Source organism: Loxodonta africana, chromosome 23 (genome assembly GCF_030014295.1).
Source record: "Loxodonta africana isolate mLoxAfr1 chromosome 23, mLoxAfr1.hap2, whole genome shotgun sequence".
NCBI classification, from domain to species: Eukaryota; Metazoa; Chordata; class Mammalia; order Proboscidea; family Elephantidae; genus Loxodonta; species Loxodonta africana.
The window spans coordinates 68,854,552-68,867,621 of record NC_087364.1 but is presented as its reverse complement, the minus strand read 5'-3'; the positions used below and the strand labels follow the sequence as shown (position 1 = coordinate 68,867,621).

The following is a 13,070-nucleotide window of genomic DNA, read 5'->3' as shown; positions in this document are numbered from 1 at the left end:
GAAGCCCTGTGAGCTGGAGATCTGAGTACTGCTTCCCTAACTGGCAAATGCAACCACAATCACAATGAGGCCAAAAGAGGTCAGAGGTTCATTTCCTTGCCTGGCCCCAGGGAACAGAGCCCCGTATTCCAAGTATTCCAAAACAATGTCGAAGAAGGACAGGCTGGAAGAATGCCAGGAATCCGGGGTGCTGAACCTAATTCCACACAGAACAAAATCAGTTCCCGAAACTCGGAAGACAGGAATCATTCAGGGCTGTGTGCCAACCCATCAAAGACTCAGGCTTGCATGGATTGCTGAATGAGAGCATGAAAACACCCTGGGATTCACTCAACTCCTTATCGCTGCTGCCACTTCCTGTGGTGAGAAAAGAGGGGCCGTCAGATGCAAAGCCTCCCCCACCCTCCTCCTCCACGCCCCGCACTGTGGCCAGAGATCGAGGAGCCTGGAGCACTCTGCAAAGCTGGACTCTGCCTCCTCCAGCCCTGCATTTCACTGCAGAAGAACAGACAATCAACTTAAAATAAAAGTGGAGAGGGAAAGTAAACAGCCTGGCCCAGGGGAAGTACTCTAGGACTGTGACTCCCAGAGGCATTTCTTACTGTCAGCTGAGTCATGTCCTGTACCCCCAATATTCCCACCACTAAGTCACACACTGCCCAGGCACCAGACAGCAGGTACGTAGGAGCCTATGAGACTGCTACAAGGTTTTATCCATACTGTACCCATATGGTACCTGTTGCCATGGAGTTGATTCTGACTCATAACAACCCTACAAAACAGAGTAAAACCGCCCCATAGGGTTCCAAGGAGCGGCTGGTGGATTCCAACTGTTGACCTTTTGGTTAGCAGCTGAGGTCTTAACTGCTGTGCTGCCGCCAGGCCTCCTTAGGCGTTTTTAGAGATGTAAAAATTGATACACGGTGGTTACCAGGAATTCAGGCAGAGGGGAGTCTTAGTTTAGGGCACACTGGGTTTCTCTCAATGGCGGTGGAACACTTTGGAAACAGTGGTGATGGCTGTACAAAGTGATGAACAGAACCGATGCCACTGAATTGCATACGTAAAAAAGGTGGAATTGGCAAATGTTTTCTTACATATATTTTTACCATAATAAAATAATTTTTTTTTTTAATGGATACACAGAGACCTTAGTAACTATCCAAAATCATAGCTCTTTAAGAAATTGAGCCAGATTTCCACCAAAGGTCCACTGGAGCTAACATTCAGGCTTTGAATCACTATACCGATTCACTCACTGATCCAATAACGTCGCAAATAAAGCCCACCTCCCATTCCCAGACCTTAGCATCTAGATTACTTACTGCTGAGAAGTTACTGAAGATACAGTTAAAGTTTGGCACCAAGAAGACAGCTGAGTAAATTCTCTTCCTGCATTAAAATGGTTATCAAAAACACTTACACTAAAGGGTTATTCCAGTGGTTCTCAATTGGGAACATTTATAAATGTCTAGAGACATTTTTGGTTGCCACAAATAGGGGTACTACTGGCACCTAGTGGATAGAGGCAGGGATGCTGCCAAACGCCCCAGGATGCACACACAGCCCCATGACAAAGAATCAGACCCCCTCAAAAACTGTCCCAAGTGTCGAGGCTGAGAAACCCTGGCCTATTACGAAGCTTTAGGTGAACAACTGCTGCTGACCCACCCTGACTATCCACTTGTGGTTCCTGGGACAGAGGCTGGTGATGAGGCGCCATTTTTATGGCCCCAGAAGTGTGGTGTACAGATCGCCAGAGCACCTAGTCTGAGGGCCACACGGGGTCTGCACCAGCTCACTCTCCTCCACAGCTCCAGTGACCACCTGCATCATGCAGAGACACAGGAGGCAAGGCCAATGGCTCAGGCATCCGGGCTTGCGCTTTGCCATGACTTCTGCTAAAAGTTTGTGAGGGGAGTGGATGAAGTTAAAAGTACTGACTAGGTTGAGGCAGATCAGTTAACTATCCAAACTAAACACCACCCGTCGTAATTCCATGTCATTGAGAATTAGCCACTTGCAGCACAGAAGAGCAGATTTTTTGATCTTTTTGAGTTTTAGAGTCTGTGCATAGAAAGGCCTCCAGGAAGGCCTCCAGGAAGGCCCATTAGTCAAGACCAAGCTGTGTCTCTGCTTTGGCAGAAAAGGAAGTCCTTAGGTATCTGCACGCCAGCCTCAGAAGAGCATGCGGCTATATCTAACGTGACAACTAATCGGCCCAACCCTTCAGTGAAGGTATGTGATCGTGGCATTAACCCATTTGTCACTGACTGCTGGGACCACGGGATCCACCCATGTTTGTCACTGACCGAGGTTCTAACGAAACGTAAGGTCAATGGGCTGTGGTGGCCGGGAATTAGGAGGACAGAAAAGGGAGGCTTGGCCTCATCAGAAGCTCGTGTCTACACGTGAGGTCGCTGTGAGTCGGCGTCAACGCCACGGCAACTAGTTCTGGTTCTGGCCCGAGAATTAGCCAAAGGTGACAAACAGCAGCAAGCAGAGGCCTCCTCATTCCATGGACTCCACGCATCAGGGTCCCCACTGTTTGCAGATTAAACGTTATTTGTTTTAATCACCATTATGAACAGTCCAATTGCTTATCTCTCTTTGGACATTAGTCCAGGAAGCAGAAAACAAAACAAAACAAAAAAACCTTTGCCGTCAAGTCAACCCCGATTCACAGGAACCCTACAGGACAGAGTGGAGCTGCCCCACAGGATTCCCAAGGAGCGGCTGGTGGATTCGAACTGCCGACCTTTTGGTTAGCAGCCAAGCTCTTAACCACTGCCCACCAGGGCTCCAGGAAACAGAAAGTTGAGACAAAATCAAAGTCTGAAAGGACACAGTAACTTTAAACACTTTTAGAAACTGGCAAACACGAAGGAGGTTCTCTGTGCCATGGTGTCCAGAAGACCACCGGAGCGAGCAGCTGAAGGCATACGCACCTTGCAGAACCTCACCATTTATTACGAAGGAAAAAACAAACAAACAAACAAACAGGGCATCCACACGCAAACGAAATACTGGCTGAGTGACTCCCAGAGGTGAGGCTCCAGCAAAACACTGACGGGCATGAGTACCTCCTCAGACTCACACAAAACATTTCCCTGACGGGTAGAGGCTTGATGTTAAACAGACCAAAGTTTGAATCACCTTCAACAAGTTACTCCACCACCTTAAACACCCGTTTCTTCTTCTGTAAAACTGCAGTAGCAGTAACTCATTGGCTAGGCTCTATCATGTTACCCAAGAGCTTGGGCAACCGATGTCACCCAGCTATGGGGCCATCTCATGCACCTTGGTGCCTTAGCCTGCCGCTTTTCTCTGCCCAAAATTCCCTCTTCTCCCCTTCTTTGCCTGACTAAAGCCGACTTGTTTGTCAACCTTCATTTTCACATGCCCCGAGAAGGCCACCTAGATACCACCATTCCTGAAACTGGCTTAAGTGCTTGCTCTATTCCTGTGCCTCTCCCTCAGGGATGGCTCCTTGTCACATCCGGAGGCACTAATTGGTTCAACCTTCCCCTAGATCGGGAACTTCCTGAGTGCTCTCTGTTGCTGACATGTCTTCACAATATCTAGCATTACAACTTCTATGATTATTCTTTCCTTTCCTTTAATTATTTCGGTAACACTCCACACTGATCTTTGGAAACTCACCCCTTATTAAAGAGTTTGTTACACTATCGCATGTTACAAAAGAACTCTAGGCTGTGGAATGCAGTTTAAAAGGTGATATATGCCAACAAACACCTTGAATTATATGGACCTGCCGTTATTTCAAATTGGTTTTTATTTTGGAAATAAAAGTTCACTGTAATTTTTTTTTTCATTCTCGTTGTGTGATTTAAAAAAGAAAGAAAAAATGTGAAATACAATTTAGTCCTCATTATTTATTTGCAGATCATGCAGCATCAGGTTGTAATTAAGTTTTCAGAAGTTTTTGTTAAATGTAACATTGCTTTTCTAGTCATTCTATTTATAAGTGTATTTTGATAAGCAATAAAACAAAGTGTCTTAAAAGTTTTAAAGAGAGAAAATGCCCTTTACACAGTTTCCTACAGAAAGTGCTCTATGTTATCCAAGCAGTTCATGCTATAAGCTTCACTCTTATTGTTGAATGCAATTTTTACTATCATGCAAATAAGCTTAGGTAAATAAAATGAACAGGTCACCTGAGAAGATCATGCAATTAATGTGAAAATGACCGAGGTTTGCAATGTGTCTTCCTTTGGTTTACAATCAGTTTTAAAGCTACGCCTGTGTAAAATTTCTGTATAAAGGTATATTTCTTCTTTATTTGAGTTTATGGCTATGGAAACACCAACTATGTTGTTACAGCTGGCTGTTTTTTTAAGTCTATCACAATTTTCTTCCTGCTGAGATGTTCTCATTAGGAGTGGTTTTTGACTGTAACTACAGAATTAGACTCGTTTGTATGGTAAAAAGAAAAATTCTGATGCATTTAGTGAGCAAATGAACAAAAGGTCTGGGCAAAGAATGATGAAAGACAAACAGGAGCCAGGGAGCTACCACATATCTTCGGAGGAGAAGATCTCAACAAGGAAAAATTAATAACAACAAATGCCACAGACAGGTCAGAGAGTAGGACAAGGGAGAAAAAGACAGTGAACTTAGAAATCAGGTCAACAGCGACCTTTGAAGTGGGGCAAGTATACAGCATTAAATGTTGAGGACAAGGAAGGAAGATAAGGGGTGCTCATTCTTCTGGGTAAAGGAGAAAATGAGATTCCCACCAGCTGAGACTAGATAGGGCATAGGTCAGAAAGGGAGTCCTGGGGACAGCGCAGCAGGGGTGAGGTAGCTACTGTGGGAATCTGATAGGGAGCCAAATAGAAGGGTTTCTGTGCCGCAAGGGGGACAGGCAGCTGCAGGGAAATAGTAACCACCTCTTTGAGATCAACTGGGACGTTTATAATGACTTCCTCCCAGACAGGTCTGTGATCCAGAAGCAGGTGGCGCTGTTTATCTAGCTTTAAGGAGTCCCTGGGTGGTGCAGTTAACACACTGGGCTGCTAACTGAAAGGCTGGAGGTTCGAGTCCACCCTGAGGTGGTCCTGGTGATCCACGTCCCAAAAAATCAGCAATTGAAAGTCCTGTGGAGCACACTTCTGCTCCTGACACACGTGGGCTTGCCATAAGTCAGAAGCCACTACATAGCAACCAGTTTTTTGTTTTTTTTAAGTAGTCTCTATTTCGGAGGCCAAAATTCGGAATGCCAGAAGTTGTAAAATATGAAGCCAGTCATGGAATAAGAAAGCCAGGAGACTGATGACAGGCTTAGAATTAAATATTAATATTAAACAGTACGGAATGTTTTTAAAACATAAAATATATTATAAAATACCTCGATGTAAACTATTATAAAATATGACCACATGACTGAGTAAGCAGCATGCATATATACACCCTCCTAGCCAACCCTTTCTGACTGCTCCCAAAATCACCCAGGATGACGCATACGCAGGGCACGCACGCGCACACTTGCACGCGCACACACACCTTAGAATTACACATCAGGACAAAGGAGACAGAACCAGTAATAATAAGAAAATGGCTTTAGTAAGTTCAGAAATGTACACAATGATTACATCTATTTTATTTTCTTTATTGAGATAAGAATCTAGAAAACAAATATTTTACCGCTTACCAAAAGGTCTGTGGCACCTTGGATTAAAGCTTTAAAGCTTTTGATGTGTGGACTAGAAGTAAGGAGGAGGAAATACCAGGATTGTCGCTTTATAAGAACTGAACAAAGAGTAAGAACGAAAAAGCTCATCAACGGTGGGAGCACGATGCCTATAAAAGCGATGAATTCTTCATAAGCATTTTTATTTCTAATTATGGAATACCTCAAACACACCCAAACGTAAGTACAGAAACTAACGTTGGTAACACCAATGATTTCACCCAAAGTGTGGTTCAGAATTTTTTTTAAGAAATTAAGTTATCACAGGTAAAGCTCAAGGCTATCTGTCCTGGGTTATACATTTACTAATCCCCTATTGCCGTCAAGTCGATCCCAACTCACACTGACTTTATAGGATAGGGCAAAACTGCCCCATAGGGTTTCCAAAGCTGTAATCTTTACAGAATCAGACTGCCACATCTTTCCCCCATGAAGCAGCTGGTGGGTTTGAACTGCTAACCTTTCAAATAGCAGCCGAGTGCTTAACCACTGTGCCACCAGGGCTCCTATTCTAGGTATAATAAGATATTCTTTTTCACGTTTTCTCCAGTAGGTTTTTATAAAATATCTATTTATATTGCCAAAAGACCACAAAGATGGGATGATAATGATGAAATCTGTAATGAATAAACTCAGGAAAAGATCCCAGATTTCACGGCTCCCTGAAATGTAACTTTTTCTTGCCTGGAGTCTCAACTACAGCCAAGTACAACAAGATTTTCACCTTCCTCGTTAAATATTTATGAATTGCCTCCTGTGTACAGGGCCTAAAAAAAAAAAGAAAAAATCATGCTATTCAAAAAGTAGGCCACGTACCAGCGGCATCAATATCACGGCCAACCCACGCCTACGGAATCTGAGTCTTATTTAACAAGACTCCCGGGTGATGTGGTCATACATTAAAGATTGAGAAGCTCTGGCTTAAAGAATCTGCTGGGACGGGGACAACCTACACAGAGGCAGAACCCAATCAGACCACCATTCTACCATCCTTGAGCCTGCTCATCAGACGGTACAGCCCTCTGGCGTTACCTCTGGAAAGTCCACACATCAGTCTTACCAGACCTGTGGTTTTCAACTGGGAGGGGTTTTCCCCCTCCCCAGGGGCTATCTGGCAATGTAATTTTTGATTATCACAACTTGAGGGGAGGGCCCTGCTACTGGTACCTAGTAGGTAGAGACCACAGATGTTGTTAAACATCCTACAATGCAAAGAACAGCCCCTCAAGAACAAAGACTTGTCTGGCCCAACATGTCAACATTACCGAGGTTTAAAAAATGCTGAATTAGACCTCCGATTTCCTAGCTAAAATAACTGTTATCCAAATTCAGTAATTTAATGAAGTGATTTGAGCATCTATATCCATGGCAGAAGAAAAACTAAAACCAAACCAAAAAAAAAAAAGTACTTTGTGTCCAACACCCCACCCCTATGCAAGGAGCTTATGTTTCTCACAAGAGTTAGTAACTAAATCAACAATCACCAACGATGACAACCAAGACCAGCTATAGTAAAACACGGTAAAATAAACAAGTCGGGCACGTTGAAATAGTTCACAATTATACACGCAGAATAAAAATTCATTGCTACCGGTAAATTCATTGTCCATATACCTCTTCAATAAAAACAGCCCTGTGCTCATTTAGCTTAATGGATTCTTCATTTTTCTCCTGTAACCCAGGATCTCGAGTGAAGAAATGCTTTGGCTGCATCAAGATGACAAGCACTCACTGGGCTAAACTGAGTCCCTGAGAGCAGACAGCATATTACAAGAGAACTTTTCAAAGGTAATTAAAATGAAACAAACAAAAATCTCAAGTATTATCAAGGGCTTTTTAATTTCATCAAAATGCCAGGAAGAAATAATTCCTCTTCTTCAGAGAAAAGTAGAATCACAGCACACCAATGGGATGGTGGAAATTGGTCGATGTAAGAGAAAAATAGGTCACTGTGTAGAATTACAAAGAGGAGTAATGAACTCAAGGCTACTAAACAAGTTTTTTCTAGGATGAATGTATTTCTGGGGTAAGTATTCCCATACAAACGCTTTAGCAACTAAATTCTGCCCAAAGAGAGAGGCCTCAGGTTATACATAATACCATACAACCTGTGGAGCCTGGTGGTGCACTGGTTAAGAGCTTGGCTATTAACCAAAAGCTTGGCACTTCAAATCCAACAGCCACTCCTTGGAAACCCTACGGAGCAGTTCTACTCTGTCCTACAGGGTCACTATGAGCAGAAATCAACCCGGTGGCAGTTGGTTTGGTTTGGGTTTCTTTGGTACAACTTGGAAACAACGAATGCAGCACAACCCTAAGATTTTAAGCTGCACCAAGGCACAAATTCACTCACTATCCAGATCAGAACGAATCTTTGGCCTTGATATTCAAGCCATGCAATCTGGACTGGCCAAATTTCACATGTTCAATAGCCACACAGCAGTGGCTATTATTGTCCATACGGATTAGACAATGCAGACCTAGATGGTATTTGGAGAAGTATTTTGTGCTATTTTGATCACGTTTATTTTTATTTTCTACTTTATAAAAATAATGCCAATCAGTTTTTCAAATGAATGAAAATGAGAGAAATGCACAATTTTGAAAAGTCACCTATAATTCCATACCAAAAATATCAATTAACGTATGGATGGGTAGGCTTGCAAGATGCAGTCCCCTGCCCAAAATACACAGGGGTAGACTTCTCAAAAAGTAAGGTCTGTGTCAATCCATGAAATACAACAGCTCTTTAAAAATATCTATAAACACTTGGACTCATTTTTGTGAAACCATGAAACTTGATCTTCTAGGAGAAAGAAAAAAATATTTCCTAGAACTCTGGAGTCTTGGCGAATCATTTACCATTTTAGGGAAATGCTGGTCTCCATGTTACCTGTAAGTACCCAGAATGCCCTCCTCCAATTTTTCTCTCTTGTCATCTGTCTGCTCTAGTCCTCCCTTCCCATTCATACGTACATATACCAAAGCAAACCCACGGCTGCCAATTCTGACTCACAGTGACCCTATAGGACAGAGTAGAACTGCCCTACAGGGTTTCCAAGGAAGCAGCTGGTAGATTCAAACGGTTGACCTTTTGGTTAGCAGCCAAGCGCCTCTTAGCCACTGTGCCACCAGGGCTCATATCTACATCTATATATCGATACCTAGATATAGATACATAGAAATACATACATACATACATACATACATACATATATATAGGGAAAAAATTAGTACCTAACTTATATAGAGAAGAAACTTAGTTTCAAGAACTAGTTGGGTTTCATGTATTCAGTGCCCTTCATCTTATGACTTGGCAATGACTTGGAGGCTGTCAGCACCCTCTGAGTCACCGGTCCACATCTCTTTCCAGGCCTCTGCCTTTGGAAGTTACGAAATGACCAATTCCACCACCACGCCACCTCCTGAGGATGCCTGCTCCCGGAACACCCTGATAACCCAGCGTGTCATCCCTGTGCTATACTGCACGGTCTTTGTCATGGGGATCCTGCTCAACGGAGTGTCAGGATGGATATTCCTGTACGTGCCTAACTCCAAGAGTTTCATCGTCTATCTCAAAAACATCGTCGTCGCTGACTTCCTGATGAGCCTGACTTTTCCTTTCAAGATCCTCAGCGACACAGGCCTGGGCCCCTGGCAGCTGAACGTGTTCGTGTGCAGGGTTTCCGCTGTATTCTTTTACACCAACATGTATGTCAGCATCGTGTTCTTTGGGCTCATCAGCTTCGACAGGTATTATAAAATCGTCAAGCCTCTTTTGACGCCTTTCATCCAGTCGGTGAATTACAGTAAAGCCCTGTCCGTCACAGTCTGGATGCTCATCCTCCTTCTCGGCATCCCAAACATTATTCTGACCAATCAGAGTGTCAGGGAGGAGAGGCGTATCAACTGTATGGACCTTAAAAGCCAACTGGGACAAAAGTGGCACAAAGCGTCCAATTATATCTGTGTGGGTATCTTCTGGATTGTGTTTTCTCTGCTAATCATATTCTATGCCGCTATCACGAGGAAAATCTTCAAGTCTCACCTCAAGTCCAGAACAAATTCTATCTTGGTCAAGAAGAAATCCAGCCGTAACATATTCAGCATCGTCTTCGTATTTGTCATCTGCTTTGTGCCTTACCACACTGCCAGAATCCCTTATACAAAGAGTCAAACAGAGGAGGATTACAGCTGCCAGTCAAAAGAAGTCTTGCTCTACGTGAAAGAATTCACCCTGCTACTGTCTGCTGCAAATGTATGTCTGGACCCCATTATTTATTTCTTTCTATGCCAACCATTCAGAGAAACCTTATGTAAGAAATTGAATATCCCATTAAAAGCTCGGCATGATCTAGAGACTTCCAAAACCAAAAGGGAAAACATGGCACATGAAAGCACAGATACTTTATGAATTCCTCCATGCGTCTCAATCATGTCCATGTATGCATATTGTAATCTCCAATTACAGGGTAAGAGGTACAAGTAAGAATTGTACTCACGACAATAAGCTTCCTTTCTAGGCATTACTATCCAATTTAGTACAATAATTAAGATTAAATGTAAGTTTCTGTGCTTTACTGTAACGTCAAAGAAAAAATATCCATCAGCAGATGTTTGTGTGAATGCTGGAATTTATTTTTTCTGTTGATAAAAGAGAAAGAAAGGATACACACATTATTCACTCCTATTCCATCAAAATGGAAGGTCGAGTCGGTGAACGCAGAATTTTAAATAGTATAGAAAGCAATCTAAGGCAACTAACGTGGGCATGTTTTTCCTCTTAACGTGAGAATGAAGTTTTTAAGTTTTTTTTTTTTTTTTTTTTAAAGGGGTCATTAAAGACCAACTTAAATGTAGGCACAGTTTGATAAAGGACTAGAGGCTTATTTGTAGTGAAAAAGTCAAGCTGTCTCTGATTTGAAGAAGCAGGGTAAGCAGACACCCAGATAATCAGTTAAGAACCCCCTGGTTAAGCTCATGGCATTGTTCAAAGGAAAGCAGACATGAATTATGTACTTTGCTAGAAGAATGCAATTTTTTTCTGAAAAAAAATTTGAGAATGATATAAGATATGTGTTAAATATATTTTACATGAAGACTTGTTAAGCCACTTAATGACCTTGGGGCTTTGGTGTTCAAACAGTTTTACATGGACTCTGCCAAGGGAAACTAGATACTAGCATGTGTTGCCAGCAACTTCCCATTCAGTAGTATCGAAAAAAATAGAGTGACCTGGAAATAGAATCACACATACACACACACACAATATTCTCCAGAGAGGGAAAAAAAAAACAAGCAGTTCTCTTAGAAAACCACTGGACTTGATGCAAAGAAAATCTAAAACTTGCAATAATGAGAAAATTAAAACATAAAATGAAATTTCATATATCACACTTTCTGGGAAACAGACCAGTTTAATATGTGAAGATACACAATAAGGCTGCTTGCTTGTGAGTTATTAAAACGAAGTTCTTTCTCTGCTATTAACTGGCTAGAAGATATTCAGCCCATCTTTCAGATGCTCTTGTCAGACGCTCCTGTCAGTGATGTCTGGATACAGGTCATGCTTTACAATCTGTGTACCAATAAAGCAATTATTTTTAATACTGCCTTTTCGTTTTTTAATCAAGTTATGAGAGAACGTGACAAAATTTCTTCAAAGTCAAGTCACAGGTAGTTTCTTCAATATGCCCAGTCACGCCCACTAATAGAAGACAGTTACAAGGTGAATCCCAAAATCCTATTTGCTGCTGATACCTCAAAAATACAGGTTTTATATACTCTAGGATCTCACTGTATTTTAGGCAAAACTCAGAAGACACATTCTAAATGTGTGATATAGGAAAAGCTGAGGAAGTTTTCACCCTCTCTCTCCACTTTCCACCCTTAGAACGGCTCCCTGCTCCCAACTCTGGGTTAAAAAAAAAAAAAGGACAAAATTACCAAGCTGTGATAAATTTGCTTGGTAAACTAAGCTTGCTGTATTTATTCAGCTAAACATATTTGCAAACAAATTTGGCTGTGTTTCTTCTTCACAGTTCTCACTGGCGAACACATTTGTGGGGTTTTAAATACCCACCTCTGGGGCCACAGGAGAGGGCAAAAGTAAATACGGAGATGAGTAACACCAACTGGTGGCTTTGTAACCCTCTGCCAAAGCTGATTCGCAATGAGAAATCAAGGTTTTTCAGGAAACAACACAGAAGAGGATACTGAAGAACAACAATTGAGTAATAGTTTCTGAATACTGAAAATTTTCAGGTCCAGGGCAACAACCAGAAGTACAGTGGTAGGACGCTGGCAACAATGGAGTAGCCCAGAAACTTCTCTGAGGTCACCAGGATGTGTACACATGGGCAAGAAGGAGCACTTTCCAGATCCTTCCATAGTTAAAGCTATGGTGCGGTCCTCAGGCTCTTGGGGTGGCCAACAGGACTTACAAACTGAGGTGACTACAGTGACAAAGAAGGCAATGTAAACCCAGGTTGTAAGAAAATAGAGAAAAGGGAAAGCTGGGAATGATAGTGAGCTATCTTATGCCTCAGGAACAGAACCCGATGGACTCTCAAAAGAAAAAGTTACCACCAAGTCAGCTCCTAACCATGGTGACTAATGTGAGTCAGAGTAGAACTGTACTCCATAGGGTTTTCAATGGTTGAGTTTTCAGAAGTAGATCACTAGCCTTTCCTTCCAAGGAGCCTCTGGGTGGACTTGAACCTGCAACTCTTCGATTAGCAGCCACGTAGGTTAACCTTTTGTACCGCCCAGGGACTTCAAATGAACCCTCAGCTCCAACCAATGGTTTCCTCATTTATTCAAAAGATAAAATCACGAAGTTTTTAAATTGCTAGACCAGCACTGCATAGGCCACAGAAAACCTGTCTGTGGATAGAATGTGACATGCCAACAGCCACTTTGCAACATCCATGTCATAGATTGAATTGTGTCCCCCAAAAATATCTGTCAACTTGTACAGGTACTTTATGCCTGTCTAGCATTTTATCATCTGATGCGATTTCCCTGTGTGTTGTAAATCCTATCACTATGACTTAGTGACATGGATTAGCAGCAGTTACACTGATGAGGTCTAAAAATTAGACAGTGTCTTAAGCCAGTCACTTTTGAGATATAAATGAGAGACGTAAGCAGAGAGGCATGGGGACCTCATACCACCAAGAAGGCAGTGCTGGGAGCAGAGTGCGTCCTTTGGACCAAGGTTCCCATGCTGAGATGCTCCCAGGCCAAGGGAAGACTGATGACAAGGACCTTCTTCCAGAGCCGACCAAGAGAGAAAGCCTTCCCCTGGAGCTGACGCCCTGAATTTGGACTTGTAGCCTACTTGACTGTGAGAGAA

General features: G+C 42.5%; 2 protein-coding genes across 19 annotated transcripts in view; one reads left to right on the top strand and one right to left on the bottom strand.

The window, feature by feature from the left end:
* The window catches only part of P2RY14 (purinergic receptor P2Y14), a 50,488-nt gene extending 39,168 nt beyond the window's left edge, over positions 1-11,320 (top strand). The window contains exons 1-4 of one of the 3 annotated variants that reach the window (XM_023555410.2): positions 3,926-5,893; positions 7,396-7,501; positions 8,524-8,608; positions 9,087-11,320. In XM_023555410.2, the coding sequence (XP_023411178.1) occupies positions 8,588-8,608; positions 9,087-10,127 (1,062 nt within the window). In that variant the 5' untranslated portion in view covers positions 3,926-5,893; positions 7,396-7,501; positions 8,524-8,587 and the 3' untranslated portion in view covers positions 10,128-11,320. Of the gene's footprint in view, positions 1-3,925; positions 5,894-7,395; positions 7,502-8,523; positions 8,609-9,086 lie in introns of those variants that run through there. The other 2 variants (XM_023555409.2, XM_023555411.2) reach the window with 2 other exon arrangements.
* Positions 1-13,070, bottom strand: part of MED12L (mediator complex subunit 12L) — a 352,938-nt gene that overhangs the window by 201,202 nt on the left and 138,666 nt on the right. The gene's annotated exons all lie outside the window — the stretch shown is intronic.